This window comes from Gallus gallus, chromosome 9 (assembly GCF_016699485.2).
Source record: "Gallus gallus isolate bGalGal1 chromosome 9, bGalGal1.mat.broiler.GRCg7b, whole genome shotgun sequence".
Taxonomy (NCBI): Eukaryota; Metazoa; Chordata; class Aves; order Galliformes; family Phasianidae; genus Gallus; species Gallus gallus.
Window position 1 is genome coordinate 9,692,780 of NC_052540.1, and position 18,110 is coordinate 9,710,889.

Consider the following 18,110-nt stretch of genomic DNA (forward strand, 5'->3'; position numbering starts at 1 on the left):
AACAATGAAGCAGGACAGCTAAGTTAGCATTCTAGCCCAAAGCAGACACTAGCGGCCATTTGCCAGAGCTGTTTGTTTCATTTAATAAATGTAAATTTGAATATAAACCATAAACAGTTTTTGAACATACGCGTAGATACAAGCTGCTTTTCCAGAAACAAATCAATGATTCGAGTTTTAGCCATCAATATAACTTCATAAATCACAATGTCTTCATAGCTTAGATTGACTGCTAGCATCCATTCCAGTAACCGAGAGACACTTATAATGCACTTTGATTACACCATCTGAAAGCTGTTAAACATGAGGGCTACTCTGAAAGTAATGCCTCCTATTTTATGACATTGGCTGACAACATCAATGCGGTGGGATAGCAGCAGATGCTGAACCTTCCCATCAATATCCCACTCCGTTTTGCTGCTGTGCGACAGATGGCAGCAGAGGGGCAGTCTGACAGAATGGTGTCTGACATGGAAATGCAGATGAAGCAAAGGACTGCCACTGAATTCCTCTATGAGGAAAAAATTGCACCAAAAGACATTCATCAGCATTTGCTGAACACTTATGGAGGCCAAAGAGTGGGTGTTAGCACAGTGACGCAGTGGGTGGTGTATTTCAGCAGTGGTGATAGCAACGTGAAAGACAAGCCACGTTCCAGACGGACACAGACTGATACGAGCACGCCATACAGGCTCCTGTTCATCGCTAGTGAAAATGCACAGCTAATAGTAGTGGCTGTTGAAAAACAGTGTTTTGTAGCAGAGAATTTGCTCTATTCAACAATGTTATTGTGTTCTTTGTACCTGGAAATAAATAGGAGGCATTACATTCAGAACGACCTATGTAAAAGTAACATAACTCTCCCCTTCTCCCCACCTTGACTTCCCAGAATGTAAAGCAAGCCCTTTATGTGCACAATCAAGCATATGCCAAAAACTTACTGAAATCAGCACAATGTAGATTAAATGGTGAAATGTTTGAAATCTCAATCATCTGTTAATTTATAAAAGGAAATGATTTCTCTTCTTGCATGCAGCAATATCAGAATGACCTATCAATACTGTTTTTACAATGATGATCAAAGAAACTTGGCAAAAAATACTTGTTGCTTTCTCCTACTCACAAACAAGTTAGAGAACGTTCAGACTCTACCTCACACTTAATTTTTTAAACCTTTTTCCATTTATTACAATATAAAAGGTCACATTATGTTTGCTTTACTAGCTGAGCACATCTCAAAAGTACAAATAATGTGACAAGGATATTTCAGGCGACTGGAAAGAAAGGGTGCAGACAGCACTGCAGTACAGTGAGAATTTGTGTCAGGAGGTGACAGTGTGCCCTAGACTGAAACATTTTGCTGATGACTGCATCCTTACAAGCAGCGAGGTGCTCTCCGCCCTGCCACCTCCCACTTCCAGGCTGGTAGCCATGCAGCAGCAGCAGCTGAGCCCGGGGGAGCTCAGCACAGTTGCAGAGCCACAAGCAGCCTTGCCTGCAGCTTTGCCCAGGCTGAAGGACACAGAGCAGGCTGGGGAGCCCACAGACACAGTACACACAATAGGACGTCATCAAGAGTGTCCTCCACCACAACTCTCTCCTGATCATGGGAAGAGCCTACCAATTTGCCAACCCAACCAACGGTATTTAGCAGGTATCTTATTGAATATCAAAAGAACTGTGTGTGGCTTGGGAAAGAAAAGCTTTGTAAAGAACAGTTCCACATTATTAGATCTTCCTATTGCAGGTTCCCAATTACTGGATTCTACTATTTCAGTTTCTTCTCAAGAACTTACAAAGTTATACAGACTATACACTATCATTTAATTGCTTTGCATGTGCATTGAGTAATACACATCTTGAACGATTAAGACCCAGAGGTGCTGATTACTTTCCACTCCTTTAGAAGCCAAGGAAACATAGTGAAATAAAAGAAGGATTCTTAATGAGACTCATGCAATTTAAGACCATGCAGTTTTGTCTTCTGAAATAAAGAGAACGTGTAAAACTTTTCAACATTAATTTGATCAAAGGATTTAAAATACACCTATAAAGAAGGCATCACATTAATACTTCTGGACGATCAAAACAAAATGAATGCTTTCAAGTCTACTTTAAGTCCACAAGACAAGTTACTTTAGGGACAACAATATAATTGGTGTTTGTAAGTAATTCTCCCAAGCGATGAATTACTTCTGAGAAAGTTTATTTCATTCCTAAAAAAATATAAATAAATAAATAACTAAGCTTTCAACCATTCAGTTAAGCCAACAGCAGTAATTTCCCCAAAGAAAACTGGTCTGAGACAAGAATATACAGTGTCCGTTCTTTAGCGTTGTAATCTTTCTCCGGAGGAACCCAATTGTTTGTGACACTTATCATTACCACGGGGATCTACTTCTAACAGCAAAAGAGAAACTTTGTTTTTCAGAATTATATACAGACAAAATGGAAAAATAGATGGATAAAACAGCACATTTATTACAGGAATAAGATTTTGAATTTCAAAGACAGTTTCATCACAGTTCAAGATAAACTACAAATGCTTTTCACTCACTGTTTTTCACTGTAGCGCAGACAGTTTTAATACTGTTATTTAAACTCTAGAAGCCAGATAAACAGAAGCACTTGTAAATAATTAGCCACCCATATTCAAAATTAATCTTGAATTGCTTAGGGCAATTTTAAAGAGCCAAAGACAACTTTAATGAGTAGGATGTACTTTAGTGCAATCTCATAGACACCTACAGTTATAGAAATGAAAGGGGTTTTTTGTGGCTCCTCTAGATAGACACCAGAAGTCTGTTGGGGTACCAGCCTCAAAACAGATAGTAATGGACACTTCTAGTGGTCTTACCCATTGGGCAAAGGGCTGAACTGACATAGAAGTAGGAAGTCCTGTCAAAGATGTCCCAGACGTATTGCCAGGACACTGATTGATATACAGACATTCTTCATCAAAACACATCAGTTGCTGAACCCAAAATAAAGAAACTATGATTTTTTTTAGCTTTAATCTACTTCCAGTTTTGTTTTCCTGCGGAATAGATGACATTTAGGAATAGATGACCAGTAAGAATAATTTTGATTACAGTTATTACCTCAAGTTCAAAACTGTTTGATATCAACAGAGACTCTATCAATGGTTATCAAGGTATACCTACACAAAGCTACTTGTATAATTAATTGCATCGTACACACACACACACACACACTATATTCTCATTCCTAAATGTTGCATAATTTGTTTAAAAATTGTGAGGTATTTCTAATTTGCTAATTAATAAACAAATGCTAAGACACACTTTGTGCACGAGAGCTTTCAAAGCTCATTATAAACACTTGTGTTCCATGGCACTTCAGCCAACCCAGATTCTCTACAACTAAACTTATTTCACCTTAACAGAGGATTGAACAAAATATACTTTGTCCACATTCACTGTTGCTCTGGTCTACCCACAGTGAGGCTGGTCAAGCAATTGCACACCAAGACTGGCTTCTTTGCAGGGAATGCACATGCAAACTGTAAGGAGATTCACCCAGAGAAGGGTCATTCTGTGCAGCGACCAGTTTACAGAAGTCACTGTTGGCGTGAGATCCAGGGGAAGGAGGAAGGACAAACAGACACAAATCTACATTCCTCAAAAATAATTCCTCCTTCCAAAACTATTTGCAAAACCCAGCAGCCAAGGAAGATTTATTGACTTCAACCACATCCCAAGGAGGTGATTTGCTGTCATTAAAATACTGACTTTTGTAATCTGTAGGCATTCAGCTGGGAGAAAACTGGATGTGCATCAAACTCCACAGCAAAAGGACTGAGCAGCCAGGCAGCAATGAACAGAAAAAGATTTCTGCAGCTGCAAGTTACCGTAATTAGTAAGGAGCGTGCTCCTAGGATACAAAATTAGAACTAGACCATATCCATACACAATGAGAGGAATTTCATGTGGACAGTTTTATGACTGTTTGATTTTTGCTTGCTGGCAAATTTTTCAGGGTGGAAATTAACCAGATTGTGGAAGGGGAAAACATTGGAGCTGGCTCAGCAGGGTTAATTCTGGCATGATGCTGCATTACCAGTCAGCTGCAGTGCCTCAGCACCACACTCCAGGGACCAGAGTAATTGTGCATGGAGTTGGCAGGGAGTCAGGAGCTCTGTTAGCTTCTGATCAGCATTAGCCATTCTAAATAAAGCTCGGCTCTACATAGATAAATGTAGGTGACGCCACGTGACCCTCAACAGTACCCTGAGATTTTTTTCCATGTGGAGTGTGCTATTTCCCCAGTAACAAAGGGAATAGAAGGTAGAATACAAGCAGAAAAAAGATTTTTGCCAAAGCTGTCCCACTACAGTTTTAGCAGTACACCATGCCCTATGCCCTTCTGTATACTCTTCCAAAAACACGTACAAGCAGATGAGGAGGTCGAGCAAATTAACCTGTAGAAGATAGAAGAGCCTCTGCATTGTCACAGGTGTGTAAATAAAACCTGCACTATAAGCAAAAGTGAAGTGTGCCTTTGGTGTGCCCACAGCTACAGAGGAAAAATGTTTTGTGATAATGAGTTTACTGAGCATTTCAAAAGTTTATTGAGTATACAGGGAAGCATTTCCAGGGACACAGAACTAACCCACAGAAATTAAGACAAACCAGATGGACAATTCACAAAGGAGGACTAAATGAAGACCTTGCTGCAACTAAACACAGGGCCAAAACCCACTAGATTGCTGGGGAAAAAGAAGTGAAGTCATTTCAGAGAACCTGAACAACCCATGCTTGGTGGATTCATAACTGATAAAAGAAGTTTCTTTAAGAAAGTCCACAGTACCAGTATCCGCTATCGCAATATTAAACTGCAGTTGGCCCATCTTTTTTAGTGAATTTATATATACACACATTAACGGTGGGAGTCAAGCACAATTGTTAAGCTCAAATGTATCATGATAGATAGTTATTTAGAACATTGCTTGACAGAAGTTACTGTTGCACAGCTTCAACAGTAATTACTCAAAATCTTTTCCAAAAAGTATACAAAGGTGCACTGAGTTCAGATACTATGCTGTGTATTTAGCTAGAAGATAGCAAGAAGCTGAATCACTGCACACTAAGAGAACCCATAATATTTTAGTCATCTAATTTTCCTCAAAGCATTTTTCCCTACACAGTAAAATACAGGGGGGAAAAAAAGTTATTCTCAGTGCTACCTCAGTGGTCCACAGGAGTTGCAGAAACCATTCACTCTCTGCTCTATGAGCCATCCTCCTCAGCTAAATTAGTGAGTGGAGCCATCTGCCTCCTCCAGAAGCACTTTTCCAGGAGAAAACAGAAGCAGTACAATAACAATCAAGCTACAACTGCATCTGGAAAAACTCATTTTAGACGTTAGTCCCTAAAACTCAATCTGATCAATAAAAGCAAAACTTATTGGTAAAGAGTGATACAGAATGAACCTGGCAAAATTCACAAAACTGTACTTTAGAGGAAATTCCTTTACTGGAGAATCATCTCCTTTGGAATAAGAAAAGATGCAACCCACCTCCAGATTGTTGCAGACAACTGTGCGTCATGTCCTTAGCATGCAACTTCCACGTTAGCTATTGCTCAAAGTGAAAGTAAGGTCTAGGTCCTGCTTCTCCAAGTAAAAATAAATTAAAGCACTACTTAAAACTGAACGTGGTTACGATGTTAGACAAACTTCAGGAATTTTATACATTTGTCAAATGCTTACCAAGTTTCACTAAATTATTTAGATCTGTACAGCTGGAAAATATTTCTAATAGTGTCAAGTCTCTGCTGCAATTACTAATGCTGAGCAAGAACATTTCGCCTATGGAAGGAGCAGGATTTGTACAACAGGAGGCAATGAAAACTAACTGGTTCGTTCTAGTGAGTTCTCTGCCATTCACTACAGAAATGCAAATCACATTTGCTACAGGAAAGAGAAGAGAGTATAAAGTATTGTTACACTTGGAAAGCCATCAGCAGTGAAAAAATAACTTTTTTCTCTAAAATAAAAGCAACAAGTAAAATAATCATATATTTTGCATCTAACTTTATGAACTCAAAAGCAGTTCCTTACACTTAGACTAGCAACGTGTAAGCGAGACTGATTCTGTCTTTAACTCATGCAATTTGAGAAAATTCAAATGGCCCACCAAATGAATGTGCTCAGCTCATATCTTATGCTGCATATTAATAAGTGACATCATCCTGGTCACAAATCTAATCCTTGTATACTGCAGTTCATATTGTAATGGCAACATTTAATATACTTTTATTATTTTATCTGTGTTGTTACTATTCTCGTGTCATCCCATGGCAGATGTCTAAATATCTGCATTATAGCCCCAGGCTGTCTTAAGAATGTGTAAAATTTAGAAATCCATACAGACAGCTGTAAAAATAATTTGGGTTGCTGAATGCACTTGAACAATGGTACACAACATATAATAGGAACACAGAAATTCACAGTCCTTTTATACCCACAAGACTGAGAAAGATAAAGGAACACCTGGAACACTGTGCAGCATCATTTAGGCATTTCTTTCAGACCTGGAATACAAGCAGGTGCAGAAGATAAGGTCACAGTCAAATCCTCTCATATGCAGTATGTGAATTCACCACTTTTGCTTTTAGCCAAAGAATTGTCAGTACTGAAATAAGAATCCCACAATGCCACTGAAATGCAATTTGAGCAAGAAAAGAAGCCATCAGGCTTCTTCAGCCTTAGGGGCCTTGCAAGAACCACGCGCTGAACAGTTGTCATTCTTACAAAAGTAGAATAAAACCAGAAAAACCGTGTGTAGAAATAATTTCAAATATACTGCCATCTCATAGTCAGCAGTAACTATTGACTCATCTAGCCATAGTATCTTCTACATTATCCCAAACATTGGGAAGGTCAAAGCAAGGGCAGCCTGGTGGTTCTGGAGCACTGTCGTACACGAGGATGACAGAGTAGGCCCAAGTTCTTCACTTCCACACTAGCAAGCAGAGCAGTGCACTCTTCCATTGCTCAGAGTATATTTAGTACATGAAATCAAAGCCTCTTTAACTGCCACATTCCAGAACACGGCCACAAGTGCTGTGTGATTAAGCCTGAATTTATTGATTTCCTCATTCTATTATGACTGTCTATAACAAATGCTTCAGCTTATCTGTTATGCAAGCTCCAGATTCAGCCAATGATGTCTAAACTTTGTCCTTTCTTCCTGAGGTTGCCTATATTAAAAAAATAAATGCAAACACACAGAATCATACTCTATCCTTCTCGTGATCACGCTTATTCCATGAGGCCTAAGTAGGCTATGAATGACTTGATATTCTACTCATCCCACAATTCAGTGACGGCAACCAGATCAGTTTCTGCACTGAAACATCCCTATCTCACTTTTAATTCCTTTGGGACTGACACTATTGCTTTAGAACAAAAGGAAGCAAATTATCTCAAAATAAGAGATACAAGCTCCATCAGCAATTTTCCCATGTGACATTTTTTTGTTAGAATCCTGGGAAGACAGAGAGAGCTACAGACAGGTGAAGGTCAGTAACTAAATCAGCTAGACTGAGGTAGCTTGAGATTTATAGGACAGAAAAGAATTTGGAGCAGTGAAAAAGCAAGTACAGAAAAGATAACTAAATGTTTTATTAAAGAAAGTAAACCACAGATTTTTAACTTCAGAATACACAACACCTACATCATCTCAGCTCTGTCAAAAATATGATCTGTTGTTCATCCCACTTCCAACAGGCAGCATTTTTAGATTTTAAGAATTAGTTTCATTGATGTTTATTTCCATAAACGTCCAGGCACACAGGCAAGTTACTACAGGATAAAGCAGCAGATTAACTTGCAGAGTATAAGCTACTTTAAGACATCTGTCTGTGTGTACATACTTACGTAGTGGTACTATGCAATAAACACACATAAGCCTTCTCCAATGAACTTGCTTAGAGCAACACAGAGCATAGAATAACTTGGGTTGGAAGGGACATTAAAGATCATCGAGTTCTCTTAATAGGAGAGCCTGCTTAATAGGAGCCCTCTGCTCATCTTCATGGCCCTCCTCTGGACCCACTCCAACACATCCACATCCTTCTTGTGTGGGGGCCTGGACCTGGACACAGTACTGCAGATGGGGCCTCACAAGAGCAGAGCAGAGGGGGACAATCACCTCCCATGTCCTGCTGTCACCCCTTGTGATGCATCTCAGGATGAAGTTGGCCTTCTTGGGGTGCACATCCAACTTCTAGCACGAGCATTAATAGAATTAATAATGTGTACACAATAATATGGGTAGTAAATTAACACCCAGATCTCCTCCTCCGTCTTGCTTCTGTGAATGCATTTATTCCTTTTTTTTTTTTCCAAAAATCACCACAAAACCTTTACAATTCCCTCGAAAAACCCACAGAAAACATCTCCTTCAAAGTGCTAGAGAAAAATAAGCTCTGAAGATCAGCAAGTGATACTCTACAGTTTTACAATCATCTCCAAAATTAGATTAGAAGAAGCAATCTCTAAGTACACAATGAAATATTAGAGAAAATTTTCTCCCTAGACATCACTGAACTGTGCTTCTTAGAGTTAGAAACTTCAGTTCATCAGAAAACACCAGTTTGTTGAGTACAAAGAGTTTTGTGCTGGCACCTCTGATGTGAGGAGGCCAAGCCACAGATCTGTTCATGCTGGAAGCTGTTGGGTGAAGCCTCCCTCCATAACGTTCTGCTCAAAGACCTGGAATGCAGCACCCTGACGCTCTGAGATGCAGCTCTGCCCTCAAAGTCACAGAAAAGAATGTAAAAGCCTAGAATAATTTGAACACACATCACACAATTGCTGTGCCCTGCTTTAAGGAGTTTGGAAGAGCTTCTATCAGCCAGCAGCTGCTTGTGGTAAAGGGCCCAGACAGGGCTTACTTTCATACTCTAGGCAAGGAGCTTAGAACATCTGAGAATACAAAACAGAACTGGATGTGTGTTCTGGAAAAGAAAAGTATCCTCAGAACAAGAAACCCCTCACTGGAAGTTGCTGCAGTATGATTACAAAGTGAAAAGCATTTACATAACAAAGATGCTGCACTTATGTACATTGTAAGTCATTTCCACAGTAAGATCTACTAGCACAGGTGTCATTTCAGAGTGTATTTCAATGTATTCTTTCTCATATAAACATAAAGTATGGCCAAATGACCCCCTACTATGTTTCACTAGCAGAAAACTCTATATTCCTACATTAAATACAGAGAGATTTGGGCCCTTACAGAGGTGTACTCCATAGTGCCAATAGCAGACCTTAATAATCACAGGGTTTACCCACATCTGATAAATCCATCACCCAACCAAAAGGCTTGTGAAAAGGCAAAATCACTGTGACAACTGATCTATGATTTCTCCTTTGTCTGTAGAAAACATTAAAACTGTTGCAAAGAACGACGTTTCGCTGCAGCGGAAGGGATTCTGGAAGCAAACAGCACAGCTCCAGAGTTCATTCACCTTACAGAAGTTTGCAGGCACATTGCAGGGGCGCTGAGAAAACCGAGCTCAACTGGTTACTGAGATAACTAGCTCTAAGCTTTGTCTTTAAAGAAATAAACGTAATGACTTTGAGTTTACTTCACCTTTAAGAGCCCTCATCATGGATCCTCAAGCAGCCCTTTAAACAAGACACTTCATCATATTCTTTACTAGCCACGTTCTCCTGCATCCTCACAAAGTTATCAAACATATCACCTTAACCCAGTACCTTTTCACTACTTTTAAGAGGCAACAACCAGCTAAATTTTAATGTTAGGGTCTTATTACAGTTATATAAATTAAATCTTAATTTGTCCCTCAATTAAACATGTTAATTTCCCAGAGGACTCAACACCATTTTCTTCATTTATTGCACATGACATCATCACGGAGCGTGCTGCAGCCTTAAAGACGAACATAAGCACCTCGTCCTACAGACCGTACCTATGCCAGGAATCCTCACACAACTCTGCTCACTGAAGTTCCTATGGCTGCCCCCATCCCTTTGTACATGAAGTTACCAGAAGCTGATTCCAAGGGCTTAAGTACCGCTCCTTTATAGAAGAGCACAGCGTTCCAAAAGCTTCTGCTCCATTCTGACATTACCTGCATAGCTTTAAATGATTTGCATGTTGAGCACCAATGCTCAGGGAGGATTAGCCAGCACTCCTCCACCTCAGCACATGGGTCTCCCTGCCGGATAATCGCGGCTTCTGCAGACACGATTCTCTCTCGTGCGTCAGTCAACAAGTTTCAGTTTTAGTAGGTGCGGTACGAAGGATCACATAGGGGCAACCTGGACTGAAAGCGAGGTCTGTTGTGAATAAAAGGAACCATATCTTGTTACTCTTTACCGCTCCTACTTCTGCATGTGCTCAGAGTCCTCTCAAACTGACAGTGTGGCTGCTGTTGTAACTAATGCAACAAATCATTACTATTCAGTAACCTCACCTAACAGCCATACTTCCACGCTCAGATAGAATCCCATTCTTACCTCCTTCAAGAACTTCCTTTTCACAACGGCCTTTGCTACAGAAGCCTCTGTAATACCCATCACCGACCTAAGTCGGTGTCCTGAGTGAAAGAACATTACTAGGGGAAATTAATAAGTAGAGTGCCAGCTCCAATGCTTTGTGGAACAAAGTACTCTAAAGGGTTGAAAGTTTGTTTTCAGTAAGGCTTTTCTTCCATGCAACTTAAATATATTCTGACAGGCCGCTGACAGGTAATTCAGGTTAGCATTTAAATACAGTGCTTACTTACAACGCACAAACCAACCTTTTGACACCCAGTCATCTTAAATCATAGGCGAGAAATTTAAGAATGCAGAAGTTTTGCAGTGAGAAGCCCAAGCACAAGCGCTGTACTCCACACAAGCCCTGGTACTCCAACTCCCAGTCACACACCTTCACTTCCATAGCTGCACACTTTAGTCAGGGCTACAGTAGAATGGAATACTGAATAATGCAGTGCAGTGGCTACACTTACAACAGGCTGTGAAATGTAAAACAAAACAATGCAAAGTTGAAAAACAATACGGGGCAGTAATATGCACAGCTGCTTACATGCGGGCTACAAATCAGCTTTTGGAAGCAAGAGCACTTTCTTGTAAAAGATTACACTCTACCAACAGAACAACTTAATTTTCCTATCAGGCAAGCACTACTTCTCTTAATTTAGAACTTCAAGTGCATTTCTGCTGTTCAAAACTGCTGGAAAACTGCAACAACTGTACTGCTGTTGAAGATTTCTTCCCCAGTAATCCAATTAGAAATTGTTCTGTGCAGCTCCTATTGATGAGTTAGAAGGTTATAACCAGGAGGTATTTCTTTTGGTACTGACCTTATTCCTGTACCTTATAAATAGGCAAAAATATATCAAAACAGAAAGTTGGACAAAATTTCTGTTAGAAAGTAGAGAGCCAATTCAAAACAATAAATGATGCTGTACAATGCTCATACGGAAGTGCTTTTACCTTCAGATTTTGGTCTAAATGTCACTAAGACATTTTTAATGAAGTTGTTCCTACTCATGCCAAACAGAGCGCTCTCAGTTGGTGTGGATGTGCTTCAATACAGATGTCTTCATTTCAGAAACATCGCTCCACAATCAGACACGTCTAGGAGAGGTGAACTGAACTGAACTCGAGCTCAGTTCACCTCCATTAACAACAGCAACAACAAAAAAGGAAGGGGAATACTACTGAGGGCTACCCTCAAATGCAGTAGTCAAAAAACAGGTAACCTCCCAGCATACATAAAATACAGGATTCAGCATTATTGAATTCAACAGATTGTATTTAGATTAAGTGGTAATCAACAGGAATTTGTTAGCAGCTCAATCCGTTCAGCTCAGGAAGGATACTGTAGGAAAGACAATGTTCATTACAGGCACAGAAAGAGAAGAATGAAATAACTCACTTTTAACAGGAAAAAAAAAAAACATACAGGGGAATTCAATTAAATTGAAAGACAGAAAATAAAAGGTAATAAAATGATTTTTCCATGCAATTAATCTGTGAGATTCACTGGAACATGAAAGTATGACAGCCAAAAACGTTACCGGGAATAAATGGAAGACCTGCAGTGTAGTAAGAACAGTGTGAGCTACAAGAGAACGTTCTGTGCCAATTAAGACTACAACTCTCTTTAGGGCTATGTGGACATCATTTTCCACAGACTCATGTTTGCCTATTTAAATGAAATTTCTCACATCATCTTCTAAGACATCTGGCCTCATCACATAATGAAGCTGAAATCCTGCTAAATGCCACCTCTGGATTTAATAATCTCAAAGTAGTACCTCCATTAAGGGCAAGATGTACAAAATCCTATGAGAGTCCTCAAAGAGAGGGAAGCTGCCTCCTGTAATACTGAATCAAGTCATACAAGTCCACTGTTTGAGCAATATTCTCATTCCTTTGTTTCACCATCTATATTCTGTTTCTTATCTTGTATTCAAGATAAGGCATTCTCCCGTTATTTTCCTAGCATACCATGAGTGCTCTGTTAAAGAGCATTTTCAAAGCTACAGATACACAAATAGCAATATCAAGTTAAGGATTTCAAAGGAAAGTAAAACAATTGTAGGTTTTAAGCAGATACCATTGCAAAGTAATTCTCTCAGATCAAAGCAAATTAAAAAATACGATGAAAAATAACATATGAAAAAGTTGAAGCATCTGAGTTCAGCATATCTTCTACTGCTATTTGACTACTTTACATTTGATCTGTTTCTTTAAAATCTTTAATTACTATCAACATTTAAAAGTTTTTCTCACAGGATGGAGTTTTACAGAGCATTACTCATTCGGCTCTTAACGGACCTGACCAACACTTACAAAGAACTATTTTGAACAGATATTTAATTCTGAGAGCATTTCAGCAGACTGAAACAGACCGCAAAGATTCACAGCAGTCAGCATACAGGTAAAAATACCCAAACTACAACCACTTGCATAATTGAGACCATTTGGGTCATTAAATCACTCCAGTTTTATTCTACAGAAATTTAGAATAATTATTTTAGATCCCATGGCAAGAATCACAGCACAATTCCTTAACAACTGCTTTGGAAATTGCTGAATTACACTTCTCTTGCTCACAAATTTTCACACAATATGCTTCAAAGCAAGATGCTGCTCTGAAAAGCAAGAATTTCTGACTGATTTACTACTGTTGTAGGGGGAAACAAAAGATGTTATAACAGCTCAAATAAAATGTGAGATAAATTATTTTTCATTTTCAGTGTTTGTGCTACCATTCCCCATAAGTGATACTCGATAGCCAGGTTGTAGAAATTCATTAGCTTGCCTGGCAGCAGACATCACAGTTCGTGAGGCACCTGGATAGCACAAAAACTCATAGAAAAGGTTGTAGGTGGGAGGGGGCATGAGGGGTTCTCTAACTCAACCGAGAATCAAACACTCAGGCAGTTGGGGCATTGGCCCCTCAAGGCCCTGTATCTCCAAGGAAGAAGATCCTACAACCATTCCAAGCACCTGTTCCAGCGCTTGGCCTCCATCACTGCAAGAAACGTCTTCCTTCAATTTAACCAGAACTTCCCCTACTGTAATGTGTGTGTCTGCCACTTCTCATCCTTGTACTGACAGCACCTCAGAACAGACTTGCTCCATCCTTCTCTATGGCCACCCATTATGAAGCTGAAGATGGCATATGGCTTCCTCTTCTCCAAGAAAAGCAAACTGAGCTCGCACAGCCATTTTTCATGCAAAGTACACACATCAGTGCAAATATTTAAAGTCATCAACTCTACAGCACTGTGAGAGTTCAGAGTCAGCCAGCAGGAAATGACCAGGTAGCTCAGCATTCAAGCCCAACTGCACTCAGATAAAGCAAGGCTCCGGGGCTTCCACTAACCAAACAACTGACTCTTGCTAAAGACAGAACAGAGTGGCCACACAGCAAAACACTTGCATCACAACAGACACATCATCTAAGAATATGCCCTTCATTAATGAGAACAGGGAAATAATAGCTTTTTAAATATGCTAGAGAACTCATTGTGAAGGATTATTTAGAGACCTTTCATTAGCGATGTCAGCACTTAATAGAAAACAGGAGCTCATGAAGAATTAATCAGGATAGTGACATAAAGGTGATTTAGCAGTTAGATTAAAGGATGTCCCTTTGCACAGCACTGTCTAGTGAAACCTGAAATAACCTGGCCAATGAAATTTCATACTGCTAATTCAGAAGCATTAGACCATTGAGTCAAGAAATAACAATCCCTCTCTTTTTGCAACTAAAATACTTATTTCAGCACTAAACCAACAGCCGTTACAGCAGCAGCCAGCACACTGCTCTCAGAAGTACGAGAAGGGTCCTCCACAGCGTTCAGAGTGCACAGCAAAGAACTGCAGGCAGAGCGCAGGGCAGGCTGCGCACAGCTCAGACACCGCTCCTCTCCTAGCTTCTGTTACTGGCACAGACTGTGAAATAACGAAACACTGAAGGAAAAGAGGGAGGAAAATTGTCAGTCAAAGGAAAGAGGGGTGGGGGAAGAAGTAACAAAAGACGAGCATGCAGGGTAGTATTTGAAAAGCATTGAACTAATGTTTCCTTTCACAAATCTGTTAATGAAATTAGCATTGAACCAAATAACCGTAATGCAATTTAGTGCAATTAACTATGTTCAGAATTTGCATTTTTAAGCAAACAACCAAGTCTACCATGAAGTTTTTCATTTTCAATTCGATTTGCACCTCATGCCTCTAAAATTATTCCTAAAGCTACTAAAACAAAGCAATTTTTACATAGAACTCTCCTGATTGAGAAAAATAATAGTATTGGATTATACACGTGGTCAGAAACAGCAGAAGAGTCATTAGACTAGTGGCTAGAAATGAAGGTTAAAGATCAATTCTGGAAGAAAAACTCATGTAAAAGTTTAGGGAGTGCATCAGCATGAACCACGCAGCAGCTATTAAAGCTATTTCAATTTATTTAATCAAATTTTCTCAGTATAAAGCTGAGAATTGGACAATTGCAAATTCCTGCAGAAAGGCACCCAAATTCATGGCAATTTTTATTCAGATTCATAGGAAATACATGTGATTTCTTTGCTCAGCCCAAAGTTTGAGACCCCTCAACACACTGATTCTATTTATTCTTAACACAGACTAGAAATACAGCACAGAGAAGTGGGAGAAAAGATCACGTCCATGGAAAGAAGTGGAGTTAAAATACAGCAAGATCCCACAACATAGAATCATAGAATCACCAAGGTTGGAAAAGACCTCTGAGATCCGAGATCCATCCAGTCCAACCATCCACCCATCACCATTAACTCGAAGCCAAACGATCCATAACAAAACAATCTTGAAGTTTGCCAAACAAAGTATATTCAAACCCTAAGTAACCTGATACACACAGACGTGCATAATGCATGGCATGGATACACTAAGATCACTTTTGTTATATAAATTATGAGTTGCCAAAGCAACTAAAACATAAGGTCATAGAATTGGATTCAGGCCAAGTTAAATACTTCACTCGGCGATAGGGAAGCTCTATCTCAACCTTTAGAAGCATCTCACGCACGTGATGACAGTTTTATTCTTTGCTTCTCTCCCCACGCCAGCATCAGCATCATCAAGTGCATCACAATCAGTCACAGGAAGAACTTCAATGACAAAATCTGCTGGCAAACTCAAGCTTAGCTATCAGTCTCTCTATCTTAATAATTTCATTGCACCCGGTTGATTTGAAGGCACGCTTAGAACATTTTTCTTCCATTCTATGCCTTAATGCATCTGTGAAGAAGGAGAGAGATGTTCCCTTCCCTAGAAGAAGTAACACAAAAGTAATGATGTCTTTTTTGGCAATTGTGGCCCTAAAGAACTCCAGTTTCAACAAACCTACCTCCTAGGAGCCAGGTATTTGAGCGTAACCATTACTGTTCTTTTTTCCCTCTGGGTATTGCCTTCTCCCAGTCCAACTGTCCAATAACAACCTCAGAAATAACCTCTCTAAATACATCCCACTGACCCACTTGGCCTAACCCAAAGCTTTCTTCATATCACTTCAGGGTTAAGAATTCTTTTATTTGTTACTGTTGAATCGGTGGACGTGGCTGTTTCCATCTGAATAACAGCAAAGCACATGAATTAATGCATCCATACAGTATTTCTTCATTTTCAGTTCTGATAAAATGAGCAAAACCTCAACTGTGGGTAACAGCAACGTGCTTACGTTATCCCTTTATGTATTAAATAATAGCCTGCCTGCTCTCTAGTTAATAAAGGTTACATTTCAAAACCCTATCAGCTGTTCAGAGTTGACGCCTGTGCTTCAGCTGCCGACATAACAGCCAGAAGTGGCATCCATTTGTTTCCCGGTTTCTTTTACAAGAGTCATTGCTCAGTACTTTATAAAAGGAAACCAAACGTACCGCGCTGCGAGCCTCCCCTCATTAGTTAATAAAACCGCTGTGAAAATATTGCCTCGCTCTGTATTGAAGAAACAATTAAAGCCGGCTCCCCAGACACAACACTTCGCAGGAGGTAGGATGCCAGCAAGCGTTCCATTTTGCAAAGTCTTTAAAAGGGTCATTAATCTTTCAGTCATGGATGTGGATGCTGGAGCCTAACAGCGGCGAGCAGCAGCAAACACGCAGCGCTCTCTTTCCCTTTGTAGTGACAGAAGCGCGCTAAACTCTTAGGAGGCCGACAGCTAAAATTAGCCGAAGAGAACTGTTTAATCCACTTTAATCTCCGATTTTACAGAATCTCATTAGCGTTAATATTTTCACTTTCGTTGCTACACGGACCCGACCGAGCCGCCTCCGGGCAGGAGACGCACCGGGAGCGCAGCGCTCCTCCTCTCTGACTTCGAATTCACCTGCACGGCGGGCCCTCGCTAAGCGTGTTCTTCCATCTACTCAACTGCGCGATTTAGGTACGCCGTAACCAAGGAACAACTATGTTCCCCCCCTCCAGTTAAAAAAATAAAATAAAATAAAATAAATAAAATAAGGCAGTGCTTCCTTCAATTATCAGCTCCTACACCGAAGCCGTTCGGAGCACAGAGCGCTCTCTGAGGCACTGCAGCCGCCCCGCGCGCTCCGTCCGGCGCTGCCGCCACGCACACACCGCGGCCCCGCACCCGCGCAGGGCCCACAGCTCGCTGTGCCCGCGCCCGCTTCTCCCCGGAAGGTTCAGTTCTTCTGAATCTCTGAGCGCGGTAAGAAGATCGTTTCATCCTTAGCGCTAGGGACAAAAAAGGTGCCTTCACGTGACAACGCGATTTGAGATTATCCCGCACGTCGCTGCGACCGCGCGTGTCGGGGAGGCACCGCCGGCACTTGGACGCCATCGGCTCTCCCCCGGGCTCTGGGACCCGCCGGCACCCCGGGCCGCCCGAGGAGCACCTGCGCCGCGCGCCCCAACGCACCGAGACGCGGCGGAGCGTCAGCGTTCGGCGCAGCTTTCGAGGACGGTTCTTTTCGCCGCGAAACGATCGATACCGAACCGAGGGAGAGCGCCGGCTGCGCCGCGGCGACCGCCCTCGGACGGCGCTGCCGGGGCTCCTCCAGCCGACCCCCGCGGCGGCCGGCGGCACGTCCCCGGCGAGGGCAGGGCTGCGGCCCCGATGCGCGTCCCGCGGCCGGCACGGACAGGGAGGCGCCGGCGGCCCGAGGACGGGACGGAGCCGTTCGCAGACAGCGCGGGGACGCCCAAGGGCAGGGGCGGGCGCGAGGACGCGGCGCGGAGGCCGCCCTTACCTGACAGGAGGCGCCGGTGACCCCCGGCGGGCAGACGCAGCGGTAGGCGGCCGCGGACGGGAGGCGGCGGGGCGCGGCGGGAAAGCAGGTGCCGTTGTTGCGGCAAGGCCGGCCGAGGCACGGGTCCGACCCGGGGGGCGCGGCCGTGACCGGCCCGGGGAGGCAGGAGCGGCGCTGGGCGAGGGCGAGCAGCAGCAGCAGCAACAGCGGCGGGGCGGCTCGGGGCATGGCGGCCGGGGCGGGTGCCGCTCCGCTGCGGGCACCGGCGGGCAGAAAAGGAGCGGACGGATGGAGGGATGGATGGAGGCGGCGGCCGCCCGGCTGCTCCCTACCCCCCGTTCCCCGGGC

The 18,110-nt window shown here is 42.0% G+C and overlaps 1 protein-coding gene across 1 annotated transcript in view; it reads right to left on the reverse strand.

Annotated features, from left to right (window-relative positions):
- DNER (delta/notch like EGF repeat containing) overlaps positions 1-18,110 on the reverse strand; it is a 106,718-nt gene extending 88,608 nt beyond the window's left edge. Inside the window, exon 1 of the mRNA XM_422604.8 lies at positions 17,763-18,110. Coding sequence (XP_422604.3) covers positions 17,763-17,990 — 228 coding nt within the window. The 5' untranslated portion in view covers positions 17,991-18,110. The remainder of the gene's footprint in view (positions 1-17,762) is intronic.